At 55.5% G+C, this 17,692-nt stretch overlaps 1 protein-coding gene across 2 annotated transcripts in view; it reads left to right on the top strand.

Moving 5' to 3' along the window:
• The first annotated feature begins 415 nt into the window (after positions 1-415).
• The window catches only part of ARHGEF2 (Rho/Rac guanine nucleotide exchange factor 2), a 118,232-nt gene continuing 100,955 nt past the window's right edge, over positions 416-17,692 (top strand). The window contains exons 1-4 of one of the 2 annotated variants that reach the window (XM_050930660.1): positions 416-630; positions 10,256-10,571; positions 13,645-13,810; positions 16,827-16,935. In XM_050930660.1, the coding sequence (XP_050786617.1) occupies positions 10,282-10,571; positions 13,645-13,810; positions 16,827-16,935 (565 nt within the window). In that variant the 5' untranslated portion in view covers positions 416-630; positions 10,256-10,281. The remainder of the gene's footprint in view (positions 631-10,255; positions 10,572-13,644; positions 13,811-16,826; positions 16,936-17,692) is intronic. The other variant, XM_050930661.1, reaches the window with a different exon arrangement.

Below are 17,692 nucleotides of genomic sequence, written 5' to 3'. Positions count from 1 at the left end.
GAATTGGTATCAGAGCTAGGAATAGAAACCAGGCGTCCTAGTGCCCGGTCCCTGCTCTAACCACTAGACAACACCCCCTTCCCAGAGCTGGGGATAGAACCCAGGCATCTCCCAGTCCCATCTGCTATCACACTACCTTGTTGTGAAAAGAGAGCTAAATTTGTCAGGAGTCCTGTCCCCTTTGTTCTAATCCCTAGAGAGGCCACGCTCCCCTTCCGGAGTTGGGATGGAACCCAGGAGTCCTGGCTCCCAGTCTCCCAGCTTTAACTACTAGACACCACTCCCCTCCCAGAGCTGGGAAATGGATCCCAGGCTCCCTATCCCCTCTTCTAACCGCTAGCTCATGCTCCTCTCCCATTTTTTTGCTCCATCGCTATATATGGAAAATTGGTAACTGGCCCTAGGACAATTCAGCAAAGATCTGACAGCAGATAATGGGCCGAAGGGGAGGAAAGTTCTTGTCAGCTGATTGTGCCTGGGCACTCGAAAACAGGAAAGCAGCTGAGCTCATCCCGTTTTCCCCGGGGCGGTAGTGAGGAAGTTTGTATGTCGGGGAGAAGGAGGACGCCGCAGGCTGGCCACAAGCGTGGAAGGCGTCAGTGCAGACGGAGACTGGAGCAGGTGAAGAGGGTAAGTCTGTGGCAGCTAGAACAGAAGGATGAGGCTGATCACACACGGAGGAAAACGCAGGGTTTGGTTGGTGACTGAGCAGGGCTAATAGGCATGGTGTTAAAGATGGTTGTAGGATGGGCAGCATGATCTGGTGGAGCGCACACTGGCCTGAGCCTCAGCACTTCTGGGTTCTATGCCGGTCTCTGCCACTGACCTGCTGGGTGACCTTGGGCAAGTCCCTTCCCCTCTCTGTGCCTCAGTTTCCCTCCTGCCCTGTGTCTGTTTTAGATTGCGAGCTGTTCCGGGCAGCGCACGGTCTCTCACTGTGTGTCTGCTGCAGCATGTAGCACGTTGAGGCCTCTAGAAGCCACTGTAATCATAATATTGTCGCCAAGGGCCCGTCCATACTAGGGCTCCTAACATTGCAATGTCATTAACCTCCCACCCTATGTAGGTCATCAGCAGGGTGTGACCAAGGATCTGCAGCACAACTGTCTGCTGCTTGAGCTAAAGGAGTAACTCCGGCAGTTGGCAGCAGTAGTAGCTTGTTATCTTCTATCTGCAGATAGGGCCATGACTAGGGCTCTACCAAACTCATGAAAAATGCGTCACGGACCGTGGAATCCAGTCTCCCCCTGTGAAATCGGGTCTCTTATGTGCTTTTACCTTGTATTATACAGATTTCATGCAGGAGACCAGTGTTTCTCAAATTGGGGCTGCCGACCCAAAAGGGAGTTGTAGGGAGTGGGTCACAAGGTTATTTTAGAGGGGGTTGCAGTATTGCCACCTTTACTTCTGTGCTCTCTTCAGAGCTGGGTGGTCGGAGAGCAGCAGCTTCTGGCCAGGCACCCGGCTTTGAAGGCGATGCCCCACCAGCAGCAGCGCAGAAGGGTGACAATACCATCCTATGCCTCCCTTACTTCTGCACTGCGGCCTTCAGAGCTGGACGGCCGGAGAGCCGTGGCTGCTGACTGAGGGCCCAGCTCTGCAGACAGCAGCGCAGAAGTAAGGGTGGCAATGCCATACCAGGCCATCCTTCCTTCTGTGCTGCTGCTGGCGGCGGCTCTGCCTTCAGAGCTGGGCTCCCAGCCTGCAGCCGCCACTCTCCAGCTGCCCCGCTCTGAAGGCAGCGCCACCGCCAGCAGCAGCACAGAAGGGCAGCAGTACTTCAACCCCCACCCGCCCCTTACCTTGCGACCCCTCCCCCAAACTCCTTTATTGGTCAGGATCCCTAAAATTACAGCACCCTGAAATGTCAGATTTAAATAGCTGAAATCATGAAATTTACGATTTTTAAAATCCTATGACTGTGAAGTTGACCAAAAGAAACCGTGAATTTGATAGGGCCCTAGCCGTGACCCATATTGAGGGTGTGTCTTCACTGCAGAATTGGTCTGGACTCTTACCTGGGTGTTCCTCCTATCCCCCAACCCGGCCACACACACAACCCTCTGACCTGAGTTTGGTGCTACTTTCAACCTGAGCTCACTGGCCTGGCTGAGAGGGGGTGAGATAGATCTCTGTAGTGTAGATGCAGGCTAAACCCTTTGCATGCTGATAGTTCTCCAATGCCTTTCCACAATTTCAACCCTGTGTGGTCGGAAGGACGGACAAGTTCTCCCACAATTTGCTGGGAAAGAATCCTGGAGCATCTTGGTTCTCTGCAACACAACCATGGAACGTCCTAGCGACCCAGAAATCCTAGTGACAGATACGGGGGGGATAGGGGGAATGCAGAACCAGTGAGGACACAGTAATTCAGGCAAGGCTTTGTAGCAAGGAGGCTCAGAACTCACAATCCCAATCACTCCTTGTACCTACTAAATCCCAGGAGGGGCAGGTCTAAACTAGGGGCGCAGAGGAGGCGGTAAATATGCAGACATATGTGGATCCTCAAATTGTCCGGCAGCCACTGAATGTAGGGCCCTTGGGTTTCCCGCAGGGAGGGAGATTTGTGGTGACCTGACTGTTCGCAGCCCTCCCCTCCACAAAGACACCAACGTGACCCGCAGTTACAGACAGCCATCATCTTCCCACCGGGCTCAGGGCAACAATATATAATACCTAATTCTCCTGCAGCACCTTTCCTAGCTGAGGCCTTGTCTGGGCCAGAGGATAGACCCCGCCCATCGGCTGCATTAATGCTGCTCCCAAAGAGACATGCCATGAGCCAATCAAGGGTCACCCCACGGCTGGCTGGGTGAAGGAGCCTAGGGCTGAGTAAGGTGGTGGTGTTACAGCTAGAGGAGAGTGAGCTGGATTCTGTTCTGCCTCCCGCATCATTCACAGAACAGGTGTCTCCGGTTCTAATTTGCAGAACTCTTCCTGCTGGTGATACTGACCGAGAGCAGGAAGTATTACCCATCCCCTGAGGCTGCCATTCTTATCACTTGTTAAGTGCCTTGAGAAGATACAGTAAAGAGAAAGGCAAAGTATTTATTATAAATAAGAGAGTAACTCAGAGAGGATGGGTGGCCTTGTGGCTAAAGCCATGGCTACACTTACAGTTCTGCAGCGCTGGTAGTTACAGCTGTGTTCGTACAGCTGTGTAGGGCCAGCGCTGCAGTGTGGCCACACTGACAGCTACCAGCGCTGCAGTGTGGCCACATTTGCAGCATTTGCAGTGCTGTTGGGAGTGGTGCATTGTGGGCAGCTATCCCAGCTTTCAAGTAGCTGCAACTTGCTTTTCAAAAGAGGGGGGTGAGGTGGAATGTGACAGGGAGTGTGGAGGAGACAGAGAGAATGGATTTTTGGAGTTGACACTGTTCTCAGCTCCCTGCCTTGCAAGTTCTAAGGACTGGAAGACACACAGTGCCTACCTTCAATCATTTTAAAAGTTCTGACCCCTTCCCCCACCCCTCTCTCATTCACTAAATGCAAATTATGTACTCCTAAATAGCAGTCAGACCAGATAAGCATCTGCTCAACATGGACTTCCCCCTCCCCCTCTGCCGTGTGAGCGTGCTGTTTCTCTCTTCAAGCAAACAGCTGTGAACATTCCAAAGTAATTCCCCTGCCTGCCTCCGCTCGCTCAGCAAACAGGAGCTGTGTTTGTTTTTTAAATACGCAGTTTGGCTGAACTCCGAGCTCTCCCTTTCTTCCGGTTTGTTGTGGACAGGAATTCTGGGATACCTCCTTATACCCCGGAGGTCAATAAAAGCGCTGGTGGGCGTCCACACTTGCTGACCAGCGCTGGATCACCAGCGCTGGAATCGCTACACCCGAGGCTTGACCGGGTGTACAGCCAGCGCTGCAACCAGGGAGTTGCAGAGCTGGCCGTGCTTTGCAAGTGTGGCCACATCCTAAGTTGCAGCGCTGTAACCCCCTCACCAGCGCTGCAACTCTCTAGTGTAGCCATGGCCTAAAGGCGGTAGCCTGGGATTCAGGAGATCTAGGTTCAATTCTTAGCTGTGCCACAGACTCCCTGTAGGACCATGGGCATGTCACTTAGGGTATGTCTAGACCCCAATCAGTGGCTATGATTGCAGCTTGAGCTCACATACCCCAGTCCTGGAACAGTGAGGCTGCAGCAGCCAGCAACTAGAGACACCTTTAATTTTCCTGGGCCTCAATTCCCCATCTATAAAATGGGATTATTTATTTATTTTGATAAAGTTGCTTCCTTGGTCTTGTCTATATAAGCTCTTCAGGGCAGGGACTGTCTCCTACTGTGCGTCAGTGCAGCACCCAACACTGTCTCAGCTGCGGTATCTACACTGTATTATCACCGTAATAATAATGCAAAGAGCGGAGGTGACATTTCAGATCTGCTGGGACTGGTAGAACAATTCTCTCTCGCAAATGCAGCTGGACGCTAGCGAGAGGGGATAAACGGGCCCTTCCTTTTTTAATAGCATCGCTTTCGTGATGGCACCTGAAAAGTCTGGGCTCTCAAACCGGCAGCCAGGTAAGCCCAGGAGCTCTGGCAGGTCTCATGGACTCCTCAAAGCACCACCTGATCTTTTCAGATAACACTGGGGCTGGGCCTCTTTTTCTTCATTCTGACTCACTGTCTCTGCACTGAAGGCAGGTCACTGTCTGGACACTTTTTGCTTTTAGCACCATGACCCCACGTTGACCTGTGAGTCAACCGTCTCTGGGTAAGAGCATTTGAGTGCAAAATCAAAGGAAAGGAATGTCTGAGCAGGCCTTTATGACAGTCCCTCTGCAACCTGCAAATTTCATGCAGTGGCCAGGAATCATTGAAGCCACTTCTTGGTTCGAGCCTTCCCAGGTGTGTCAACAGATCATCAAGCCCTGCAGAAATGGCAGCAGTCATAGTCTAATTCAATTTCTGTACTTAGCTAATAAGGCATCAGATTATTGTTATTGTATAAGTTATTACCATGGCATCTGGGAGCCTTCACCATGGACCAAGACCCCATGGTGCCAGGGGCTGTACAAATGCAGAACAAAAATATAGTCCCTGCCCTCCTGTTAGCATTTTAAGGGCCAGATCATCAGCTGGTATAAGTCAGCACAGCTCTGCTAACTTCAGCAGGGCTCTGCTCATTACCAGCAGCTTAAGATTGGGAAAGTAACCTGGATCAAAACTGGGAGGCTGGATATCACTCTGTCTTGGGTAGTTAGGACACAACAAATCCTGCGTCTTGGCAGAGGATTAGACTAGATGACCTTTGCGGACCCTTCTAACCCTCTGAGTCTATGACTTTTGGGGCCCATTCTTGAAGTTCTGTGGTTGATCTTTGCATTTCTCTCCTGGAAGTCAATGAAATGAATCTCTCTTCTGTTTATGGTCAGTTTCACTTTCAGTGCTGCCTGCCTGGCAGTGTTTAGGTTGCAGACAAGGGCGGGGGAGCAATCAAACTGCTTCCGGGGTGGATACAGTCAAATTGGTTTGAGGTTTTGTAAATTCTTTTAGGTTGTTGGGATTTGGAACCAAGCCTGTGTGGCTGGTGCTCCTGGACTGCTGGATTTCCTCTAGAAATGGTGTGAATTTCATTACCCCAAAGACCTTTTGTTGGCTATGTCCAATTTACTCTTTCACTTTGCATGATTGTAAAATGAGGCCCTGAGAAGGGATGACTCACCTGAGGTTACACTGGAAGTCCATGACAGAGTAGTGAATTGAACTTGAGTGTCTCAAGTCCCAGGCTAGTGCCCTAACCACTGCATCCTACTTCCTCTAAAAGGTATTAAGCCCTATTCTACAGCAGGGGAAACTGACGCACAGTGACTTGATCCAGGCCAGACAGTGAGCTGGTGTAAAAAACCCAGGCGTAGCCAGCTCTAACCACTGAACAACACTGCCCTTCGGTGTAACTTCAGCCCTAATGGTTGCTAAACGGCAGCTCTAGGTTGCTTTCTAAATGCTGAATTCCCCTCTTTGCCGTTAGGTGTTAACTACATTCCCTGCCTGGTGTGATTCCCCATCTATGTTTCATGTTTTCTGCCGGTGTCAGAAATGCCAGGCGAGCTGTAAGGGGACCGCGATTGCTCGTTGGATCTGGATCTCAGTCCAGCAGTGAGCTCCCTTGGATGCTGTGGCATGTTTACACAGGAAATGCATCACATCAGGGGAGGGACAGAGACTAGCAGGACCAGGCAGATGGTTTGGTGGTTAAAGCACAGGCCCAGGTGTGGGGACAACATGAGTTCTATTCTTGCTTCTGCCACAGACTTCCTGTGTGATTTATTGCCTTAGCCTCCTTGGGAAACCCCCAGCCACAGTGTGGTGAATGAGACTGGGGAAAGAGGGTCGCATTTCAGGAGGGGCCTCATTTTGTCTGACACGGAGGGCAGATTAGTGCAAGCTGGGCGAGCCAGGCTGCTCAAGACAAACACAAGCCCCTCCGTGTGTAATGCTGACCCCTCTGCCGTCTCCATACAGATCTTTCCTACAGCTCCGCTGCGTCGGGTTTTCTTTAACCAGGGGCTAGAAGTGGGCAGCCTTCCACCCACCTGACCAGGCCTGCCTTGGGCTTTGATGGGAACCAGGCATTGGTGGTGAGCTGAGATTCCTGGCAGAAGGAATTGCCTGGCAGGCTGCTGGACCCCCTCTGTCCCAGGACTGGCATCAGACGGCTGCTCCTGCTTGTCAGAGGGGCGATGCTGCTGTCGGCACAGGACAGTGGTGCCGGAAGAAGGCGCAATAAATGCGGGTGGTGCATATGTTGCACGATGGGAAGACTCCCAGGCTGGGCCCCCTGTCCTCGGGTCCCCTCAAAGAAAATGGTCAGAGGGTCGGACAGCAAAGGCCTGAGTTGTTGCTGTTGGTACTGCAGGAGCACCTAGGCACTCTTGTCCTGGACCAGGACCCCACAGGGCTGGACGCTGCAGAAAGATGGTCCCTGCCCCAAGGAGCTCGCAGTCTGAGACACGAGACAAGGGATGGATGGAACGAGACAGAGGCTGGATTCCAGGAATGAACCCTCTTGTCTAGGGAGCTTATGAGAGACCCCTGAGTGGCGTGGTCTTTGCAAGGAGAGGTGCACATGCACGGCCACCCACCCACATCTTGTCCATTTACACACACGAACACACTCACCCACAACTTGTCCATTTACACACACACACACACACACACACACACACACACACACACACACACACACACACACACACACACACACACAGAGAGAGAGACAGTGTCCATTTAACCCGCAACCCAGGCATGGAGGGTGTGTCTAGGGGCAGAGAGGGTGGGGCCGGCTCCTCTTTTCCTTCAGAAATTCTTTGCCGTTTAATGAGTAACTCGAGTGGCAAGATGAGAGGGGGGCACTTGGCTTGGGGAGATTTGATTTTTTTTTTTCTTGCTTTCCTCTTAGCAGGCTGGAATATCCAGGGCCAATAACTCCACCCACTCTTGTGCCCGTCTTGTGCCATCCTCCCAGCTCTTAGGCAAAGGCCCAGGGTGTGAACGGGCACCCCCTCTTTCCAGGGTCTACTCCAAGGCCACGCTAGGCCCGGCAGGGGCACATGCTCCCCGGTGAGGGGCGTGCGCTCTCACGTGTGCTCCCCTGCGCTGTAGTGAACGAGCCCAAAAGAGGGACCTTTAGGATGAGCGATCCATAGGTGACCTACCCGCCTCTTACAGCCCTGGCTGCTGCTCAGGTTGGCCAGCGAGGAGGCTGCCTGTTGAGCTATGTATCTGCCTGGACCCCCTACATCTGCCTAAGAGGGAGGGAGCTGGCCAGAGGAAGCCAGAGGAATTCAGCCCCTTGAGCTGGTCTGCGCCTTGAAGGACCTAATCCAAACCTGAAGTCAATGGAAAGACCCCAGGGAGTTTCTGCTCAGGCTGCCCATTCAAACTCCCCGGCTGGGGGAGGCTCTGCAACGAGCAGTTAAGGGGGGATGAGTCGCCACCGCAGTCATGCCTGGAATGGGACCTGCTCAGCTCTGTGTGTCCTAAGCCCTATACTGCTGACCCACCAGTTCTCCTTTAGCTCAGGAGGGGGCAGTGGGCCCGCCACTGTCAGCTCAAGAAGAGATGAGTTCTGTCCCTGCCATGTCCATGAAGTGCCGAGTGGTGAAGTCTCAGGCAGGAAATACCCAGTGCAGCTACAGACTCATTAAACCATCTGTCGTCTCTTGGGGTCAGAAGGAGAGAGCCGGGATGGAGAGATTGCATAAGGCAGAGGCAGGGAGGAGTATGTGTCATACCCCTGAGGAGTTCCCAGCTCTGTTGTGAGCCCTCTGGAGAGGGTGGCTGGGCTAGTGGTTTAAATCCTGCTCTCCTGCAGCCCCCCATGTGACTGGGAGTCTCTCACTTAGCCTCATGGAGCCTCAGTTTCCCCAGCTGTACAATGGGGCTGTGTCCCAGAAGGGTTGTGAGGATAAATACATAACAGGTGGCGAGGTGCTCGGATACTGCAGTGAGAGGGAGTGAGTATGACCCACAGGCACTTGGCTAATTGCTTTGCCGTTTGGGGATGGGCAGAGACTTGTTTTCCCTTAGCGCTTGGCAAGGGGTCGCTGGGAATCAAGGTCTCTTCACTCCACCAGTGCCCAGCTGCTGTGTCTTGGGGGACCCAGCCAAGAGCCATTGAGGAGCACAGATGCTGGAGCCCCAGATTCTTGGCCGATTCATCTCCTCCCAGCATCACCCTCTGAGCTATAGGTCAGCCACTTGGAGGATGCTCTGGTGTGGTTTACGACGTGCTTGCTGAATGGGTCTGTTGAAGGGAACATGGGGGAAATGGCCAATAACAAGGGCCATTCCTCTTTATGGCTGTAATAAACTTTAATGTACACTTGAAAGGTGGCTGTTTTCAGGGAAGAGCTCATAAAGAGAGCACGATGGGACAGTGTGGGGATGTATTGGTCAGGGGACACAAGATCAGCTGTAGCAACCAGCTTAGCAACCAGGAGCCTCAGTTTTCCATCAGCACCCCCAACAATTGCAGGATAAGGCTTGACAGCTGGGTTGTAACAGTGCTACAATCCTGCATAGGGCCGCAGCACTGTATTGGCTGACTCACCCGGGAGTTAGCCCAGGTGGGTCCTATCACCTTGAACAGGCAGATGGAACTAGGGGCTGGGAGAGAGGGGAAGCAATACACACCAGCCAAGTGGAGAGTTCCCAGATCCAGTGTGTCTGGCATTGCCGGGGGGGGAGGGAATGGAGCAGGATGGGAACTTCCATCAAACTTTGTCCTCAGCTACACAGGCAATAGCAGGACAGGCAGGAGGCTGCCCCCTGTGGATGTACCCCCACCCTGATCTGACGTGATCAGCGAGCCTGGTTCTGTCCCAGCATGTTCTGGTTTTTCCCGTGCTCTGGCCTAGAAATTTGAGGCCTTACAATGGGCAACTGAGTTGTCCCTCTTTCATGCTCAGTAGTTCCCCATGCTGCTCCTCCTCCCCGTACACCCAAGTTGAGCAGGCGCAGCAGTGTCCATCAGCCGTGCCACCAGTGCCACTGAGCCCCGGACGGCGGCTCTGGCACTGGTACCACCCGGGCTGGCTGGGGTGGGGACTTGGTCAGCTCTGGCACAAGGCTAGCGGGGAGGGGGTGACGGGCCCCTGCTGCGTGAGGAGTGACCCAGGCTCCTGGCCTTCGATAATCTGGTCACCGTAATCCCCAGGGTCCACCCTGAGTAGGGGCAGGAGTCCAGCTCGGACTCTGGGGGCCTGTCCAGTCCTCTGGCAGCGAGGGGGCTGGTCGGTGCCAGTTATGGTGATGGCTTTGGGGTTGCGGATGCTTGCAGAGCTGAGAACCCACCAACTTGTTTCCTGTAGGAGATGTATCCTGCTGGGGTGTGGGTGGGGTGGGACCTTGCCTGGGAGCTGTGGGGGCAGTTTGGGTAAGGACAAGCATAGGGGCAGGGAGCAGGCACCGGTACCAGGGTGAAGCTGGAGTCAGGGTTGGGGGGTCAAGGGGTGGGTGGGAGTCATAGCCAGGAGGTCAGAAACCAGACAAGAGTGGGGCTGGGCATGAGGACTGGTGCAGGAACCGTGTGGAGGGGGCTCTCTGAGCCCAGTTGAGCTCGCTGGGTTGCCTAGTGGTCAGGCTGGAGCTGACAGGCCCCATCAGGCGGCCATCTGATGGGAGTGACCCCAAGTCACCATTAGGAACCCCCTACCCTTCCATGCCCACCCCCAGCCTGCTCGCTGTGACATTGCTTCTTGACTCAGCCTGGGCCTGACCTCTTTGTCCTGTCTGCCCCCCCCCCCCCCACAGCGTCCGTCTGTCCCCGTGACTTGAGGATGGACAGCCCCGAGCAATGCCCGGGAGCCTGCGACGGCACCCCCTGCAGGGCCCGGGGCCAGAAACGCCGCTGCATGTCAGCTGTGGAGCAGGGCTCCTGCCCCGACGGCGACCCGGAGGCTGATTGGGAGATGGAGAAAGAGGAGGAGGAGGAAGACCGTTTCCTGGGCGTGCCGCTGCGGAGGTCATGCATGTCGAGGGCCTCCTTCCGTGGACGGGACTCCTACCGGCGCCACAGCTGGGAGCCGGGCAAGAAGCTGCAGAGCGACCCGGACTACGACCAAATGAGGTACCCAGCCTGGCCCATGGCACCTTCTCTCCCTTCCACGGCCTGGAAGCCTGGATCCCCGACACCACGCCTGCCATCTTGGCACCAAACTCAGAGCCTAAGAAATGTGCTTGCTGCTTGACATTAATGGTGGTGGCGGGGGTGGGGCATTAACCCCTGGAACTGGCCGCTGCAGGGTGGTGGTTGGGGTGTGTCTAGCTGCTGGGGTGTATTACTGGTGGAGATGAGGTGTTAACACCTGTTGCAGAATGTTATGTGGGCAAAGGTGTGGCTTGTGGATCTTGTTTCTGAAGGGTATTTTGAGGGCAGGTGGTTAACTTACTGCCACAGACCTGTGAGATATTAACCCATGGAACTGGCTGCTGCAGCATGCTGCGACTATCTGCCAAGCAATACTACTTAGGGGGATGTTAAACTGTGGAATTGCTTGCCACAGGACTGCACAGAGTTTGGCAAGACCATTGAAAGGCTTAAACCATGTGGCTTGCACGCAGTGATGCCAGCTGGGATAAAAATCTGAGAGCTCCCCATCCCTCTGCTGCAGGGCAAACCACAACCCCTCTCCGGGCCTCAGTTTCTGCAGCTGTGAAGTGATACTGGCCTCCTTTGTAAAGTGCTTTGTGATCTACTGATAGAAAACTCTGATCAGATCTAGGTGTTCTGTGTCTGTGCAGCACCTTGCACAGTGGGGCCCTGGTCCGTGGCTAGGACTCCAATCCAAATAGTAGTAATAGACCATGGCTCTGTCCTGCTGTGACCGCCTCCCCACTTCCTGTCCTAGCCCTTGTCCATTAACCATCGGCCCCTATTGCGTGGGCTTCCCTGGGGGTTGGCTCCCGTGGACTGGCCTCCGATGGGGTTGGGGATGTGGGCTCTCACCCCAGGGTCACCGAGGGGTGCTGCAGCTCTGTTATTTCTGATCTTGGCTGCCTTTGTTCAGTGGCTTCGATTCCCTTTATCACCCCTTGGCAGCTTGGCCCAGCGAACGGGCCCCGGGATTGATGGCAACGACTGACAAAGTGTTGCTTCAGCAGCTGGCCTGGCTTGAGCCGAGATGCTGGGCTCCATCCTACCTGGCTTGACAAGCTGACCTCCTGCTTTGCCTTTGGAGCCTGTTGGCTTTTGCTAGCGAAGCAGAGTCAGGCTGGGTCAGGGCTTGGATAGGAGACTGGTGCTCCAGGCGATCGGGGTTTAGAATTTGAACAGGTCAGGATCCAGTTCAGGCCTTTCCCTCGAAAAAGGCAAATGTCATCCCAGGACGTCCAGTAGGGAGAGGGAGGTATTAGCGCCAAGCTGCTGGTAAGACCTCGTCAGGCATCCTGCGTACAATTCTGGCCAGTCGAGTTTGAGAGAGGCGAATGCAGATGACAGCAAGTGCCGAGAAGGGATCACGAGGGAACTGGGGGGGCGAACCCTACAGGAGGAGAGTCTCTGCCTTGTTCAGTGTGGCAGAATCAGGGCTGAGATCGAGGGGATGTGGCGGCACTCTGTGAAGACATTGGGGTGAACCTCAGGGAGAGGGACAAGCTAAAGGACAAATGTTGGCATGAGAACAAAGGGGGATGAAGCAGCTGTAAATTTCACCTGGGAATTATAAGGTTTTCCAGCCATCAGAAGACAGAGGGTCTGGGACAGCCTCCCAGTAGCAGAGGCAATAACCTAACTAGCTTTAGGAGGTGCTTGATCCATTTCTGAAGGGGATGGTCGGAGGGGCTGCCTGTGACAGCCCAGCCTGGACCCGGTGGTCCCTTCGGGTCCTGTGTTCTGATCTGACACAACGTAGGCAGATGGCTCCCCCTTCCGGTAGCTTGAGGAAATTGCGCTCTCAGTGAGCCACCTGCCCGTGGCAAAGACAGAAGCCATCGCTGAGAACCGGGTCCTTTGTTTCACAGTATTTCAGCTCCGTGATAAAGCCATGCATGGCAAGATACAAGCCCCAGTGTCCGTAGCAGAAGCCAGGCCCCCTGCTTGCGTGATGGGGGAGCTGGCCCCTCTGACTCACCCTGCTGTTACGCCCACCCCACGGCCCCTTCGTGTGTCCGGCTGAAGCAAAGCCTCTTTCGCTCCGAGGGGAGCGTTGGGTTTTTCTCTTTCTGAGAGTGGCCGGCTCAGGCTGATGATTGGCTTTTTTGTCCGCTGTAAAGAGGCAGCTTTGAAAAATAACCAACCCCCAACCACCAGCCCACTTCTGCAAACAGCGTGGAGGCTGGAGCAGGAAGTCAGGCTCTGAGATCCAGAGACCGATTCTAGAGACGTGCCGGCATTGGGGGAATACGGGGAAGGGGACATTGCAACGGGGGCGAGGGAGGGGTTCATCTAGGTGCCATGTTCAGCAGGCTGTGGTGAGTAAGGTGTGCTCTGTGGGAATGGTTTCCATGTCAATTTCCCTACTGGCCTCTGAGCTAGAAAGGGCTGGGTAGGGGGTGCACAAGCTGTGGTTAAGGCAAGCGACCTGCGTGTTGGAGAGGTGGGCTCTGTCCTGGCTTCTGCTTCCCTGGGTTGCTATAAGGATCCAGTGCTGTTTGCAAAACTTGCATTAGGATTCAACTTTCCCCTGCTGGAAGTCGGGGGACGGGTGGGTTGTTGGACTCCTTTATGGGTAAGGGAAATGAAAGAGCAGCATGATCCAAGATGCAGCTGGTTGTGACCTCCCTGAAAAAGAGACGGGTTTTTTTATTTTGAAGCCAGTGGCAAGTCAAACCTCCTGCTCCGCCAAAGCATCTATGACTAAATCCCTCTTGGGGACGGATTATCCCTAGCTGCAGGGACAGCAAGGCATCATTATTTCCCTTCTGTAAAAGGGGGAACCTGAGGCACGGAGCAGGGCCATGACCTGCCCCCGGTCTCGGAGGGGAGTCGCTGTCGGAACCAGGTGGGAAGCGTGGGAGTTCTGGCTCCCGGTGCTGAGTGTGGAGCTGGGGGGCATGCGAGGTGCCCCGTGCTGTGGTGGAGGGAATGAAGCAGTCCCAGTGAGCGTTGGTTTGGATTTAGGGTTGGGAGTGAGGAGGCAGCTAGCAGGTTTCTGGGCCCCGGCCTCGGAGTTCTCAGCCTGGCTCTCCCTCGTCTGTTCCAGCGGGAGTTTGAAGGGCCTGGCTCCCGAGGAGCTTGACTGTGCGGCGGGGCAGTTGGACGGCTTCTCCCGACACCACAGGGACCCCCGCCGGGCCCCCATCATCCGCAGCAACGAGGAGCTGGAGTCCCTGCTCTCGCAGGATGAGGAGGACCTGGAGCGGGCTCAGGTAGGGGCTGCATCTCCCCTCCCCCCCCTTGAGCCTCAAGGGACTTTCTTGAAGGGGGTGCAGGGCCAGATCCTGGAAGGTGCTGACTATCTCCTGCCAGCTGCTGAGTGTCCTCAGCTTCCATTGGCTTCAGTGAGAGTTCTCTGCACCTCACAGGATCAGTGCCCGTCTCCCCCCACCATCTCGCCTACTTGCACCTGCATGTTTGCAGCAATGGTGCAACCAGCTCTCATGTTTCAGGTCCTTGTCCTGCACCTGACACAGATCAGGAAGGAATTATCCCTCTGCTTGTGCATCACTACACACCTGGCTGCAGTTGTATCCCCAGGGGCCACTGTCTCGCTCTGAAGCACCCGAATTGGGCCATAAGAGGCAGGGATACTGACTCAGATGGGCCAATGGTCTCTGATACAAGATGTAGGGAGACTGGGCAGGAATCTGATCTGCTGTGGAGGGAGGGTGGATGCCGGCTGAGAGGGGCCGAATCTGCTCTGGTAGGGAAGTGAAGAGAAAATGAGATGGCCCTGCAGTGCAGTCTGGGAGAGAAGAAGGAAGTTCAGAGCAGACTCTTCAATGAGCTAAGTCAGCCAGGCAACCCCTCCTGTCCCTGGCCAGTGCTCTCTGCTCCAGTTCTCATCTGTTTTCCCCATGACTCTGTGGCTCCCTTTGTTGGTCCACGGTGGAAGGAGGAAGGCAGAACAGTTCCTGTTCGGGGGCGTGTTAGCCTCGATAAGTGATTTTTCTCTTCTGGGGGAAGGGAAACGGCCGACAGCGTTGGCGAAGGCCCATGGGGTTAAAACGAAGTATGGAGCCTCGTGCGAGACGTGTAGCCACGGCCTGGCTCCTCGTCCTTCTGTTCCTAGGTCATAGATCCAGACGGGACGTTGTGATTGTCTCGTCTGACTCTGGGGTGGGGAACCAGGCCGGGGTGCTGGGAGGGCTGCCGCACCCCCTGGCTGGAAGTGAATTCCATTATATACAGGGATAACAGTTTGGTTCAGTGGTTCTCAGCACCCCCACAGTACAAATTGTTCCAGCCCCCCTCCTCTCCCCCCCGGAACCATGGCTGGGGGGAATCTAGTGTCCCCACAATGGAAATCTTCATGGTGGAGGCCTGCCATGGGGCATCTCTACGTCACCACTCGCCCGTGTGTTCCGCTTTGCCAGAGTGCGACTTGGATATGTTTCCCGCCCCCTTTTCTCCCCCCTCCATGTGCTGGGGGGCGGGGAGATGAGTGGGACACCGAGGGGGGACTGGAGTGGTCGCTGCGGTGTGTGGGATCACACTCCCTGGTCCCTCCTTCCAGGCTCTCCCAGGCCGGGGGGACAGGACAGGACAGGACAGGGGAGAGGGGAGGGGGCTTTGGCGCACAGGGTCCCAGCCACTGAGAGCATGGGGGGAGCACAGGGCACCTCCCATCTCAGTAGCTCCCCTCGTTATCCCTCCATTGCCCCCCCTGCCCCATTCACATAGGGAGCGCCCCCTGGCCCCCTCCCCCCCCCCCAGGCTCTGACCTGCTGCATAACCCAGGCCATAGGACTTCGCTGGGTTAATTCCTCTTTGAACTGGTGCAGATTTCAGAGAAAAACATCCAGTCTTGTTTGAAAAGTCTCCAGTGATGGAGAATCCACTACAGCCCCGGGGGAGTTGTGCCGATGGTTAATTACCTTCCCTGTGAAAAACCTGCGCCTTGTTTCTGGTCTGGATCTGTCTAGCTTCAGCCTCCAGCCATTGGCTCATGTTCACCCTTCCTCTGCTAGACCGAAGAGCCCGTTAATTCCCGGTGGGATCCAGTCACCTCTTCACCTTGCCTTTGTGAAGCTAAACAGATCGAGCTGCTTGTGCGTGCCCCTCCGGGACGCGTCCTCCGATCCTTTCATCAGGCTTCTGCCTCTTCCCTGAACCTTCGCCAGCCTCCTGCTGGAATTGTGGTCACCAGAAGGGGGCCCAGGATTCTAGCTGTGATCACGCTGGGGCCAGATGCAGGTCCCATGGTGCTTTAACAAACATGGGGGTGGGCGTGTTTAACCCCTGGTTTCCTGGATAAATTTCAGCCTGGGCCAATTCTACGTACAACTATTCTCTGCATTTTTTGGTAGGGCCTAGATCAGACCCCTGCTGCAGTAGGTGCTTCACCTACACTAGTGAGAGACAGTCCCTGCTCCAAAGAGCTGACAGCCTAAACAGAAAACAGGTGGGAGGGGAAACTGAGGCACAGAGCAGAGTAGTGACTTGCCCTGGGTTGGCCAGTGGCAGACCTGGGAATGGAACTCAGGGGTCCTTAGGCCCAGTGCCAGATAAAGGTTCCCACGCTGGAGTACTGCTGATCTCTGGGATGCTTGCTGGTCTCCTGGCACTGGATTCTCTCTCCTCCTTTGCAGCGAACAGGAAGAGGGGAGGGGGGAAGAGAAGCAAAGAGTTAAAGGTTCGGGAAGGAGGGTAACTAATTTCTACTCTGAACAACAGAACCTCGGTGCACCACAGGCAGAGAAAAGTCCACAGCATGCATTTCAGGTGTGACCTGCCATGGAGGCAGCACCTGTAGGTGCCATGGGGTTGGTGTAATGGGGAATGGCGAGGCTGGGCAACGGAGAACGGGAGGGCAGCCCCCGACAGTGGAGGTGTACAGGCTGCTTCTTGAATCCTCTGGCTCTCTTGCTGCTGCTGCTGTGGGGCTCCACCCCAGAGGTGGCTGCATTTTAGTGGTGGGCGAAGTGATCTGACTAAGCAAGAGCATCTGAAGAGGTTAAATTCTTCACCCCCTCCCTGCAGCAATCCCAACCAGCTCTCCTTGGAGCAGTGGGTAGGGGTCCCAGCCAGGGCTTCATGGCCCTGTGTTCCACTGGTGAGGGGGCATGGCGGGGACCCTGCCCCCCCACGGGCGGGTGCTGCAGGAAGCAGTGGGCACGCCGCTGTGTTTTTTAGCCGTTGCCCCAAACCACCCCTCTCACCTGGTGCAGCGGGGGCAGCCGCACCCCTGCACTGCCTGGCACTGATCCCTGCGCTTGTCCCCAGGAAGATGCCAGGAGGCTGCAGGCGTATCGGACCAGGCAGAACCCCGCCTCCAGCGCCCTCTCCAAGTGCGTTTCCCTGAGCGGCATCGACCGCTTCCCGGATGTGGATGGTGAGTAGGGAAGGCCCCTCCACCTGGCTCCTCTGCTGGACAACCCCAAGTGCTGGCGGGAGGGGGGGGGTGAAGACGTCCAGAGAGGCTCGGGACGCCCCCTTGCTGCCGTGCAGCACTGCAGAGCCCTGAGCATGGGCCAGGTGCACGGGCCAGGTGCCAGGTGCACGGGCCAGGTGTTCTGTCATGTACCTCCCTCCTCCTCCTCCTCCTCTTCCCCCTATGCTCCAAGTTCCCCACCAGGCACTGCCTAGGGAGGCCAGGCAGCAAGTGTAAAAAATCAGGACGGGGGTGGGGGGTAATAGGAGCCAATATAAGAAAAAGACTGAAAAGTCAGGACTGTCCTTATAAAATTGGGACATCTGGTCACCCTAGCAGTGCCAGCTACTGGCCACCAGGGAGAGAGCTGAGACCAGAGGAAATGCCCAGGACCCGCTCCCCGGTGTTTGATCTGTTACATTTCCCTCCCGGCCGAGCCTCCCTTCTTGGGGGGAGGGTTGGGAAACGGGGTGTCTCTCGCTCTGCAGTCCTAGGACAAACCCTTCCCCATCCCAGCTGGTTTTTCTTCCTTAGCCCTGTGCCCACAGGACTTTTGGTGGGTGTTTCACACTGGCCCCTCCCTCAAAGCCCCGCCCCTTCGCTGAGGACCCCCCCCAAGCGCCTCCCGCCCCTCCTTGCTCACTCCTTTCTGCCCCTTCCTTCCTTAAAGACATAGGGGGAAGGGGGCAGAGAGAGGGCAGTGGCGGGGCAGCCCTGC

This window comes from Gopherus flavomarginatus, chromosome 20, assembly GCF_025201925.1.
Source record: "Gopherus flavomarginatus isolate rGopFla2 chromosome 20, rGopFla2.mat.asm, whole genome shotgun sequence".
NCBI lineage: Eukaryota > Metazoa > Chordata > Testudines > Testudinidae > Gopherus > Gopherus flavomarginatus.
This window is presented reverse-complemented; position numbering and strand designations above follow the sequence as displayed.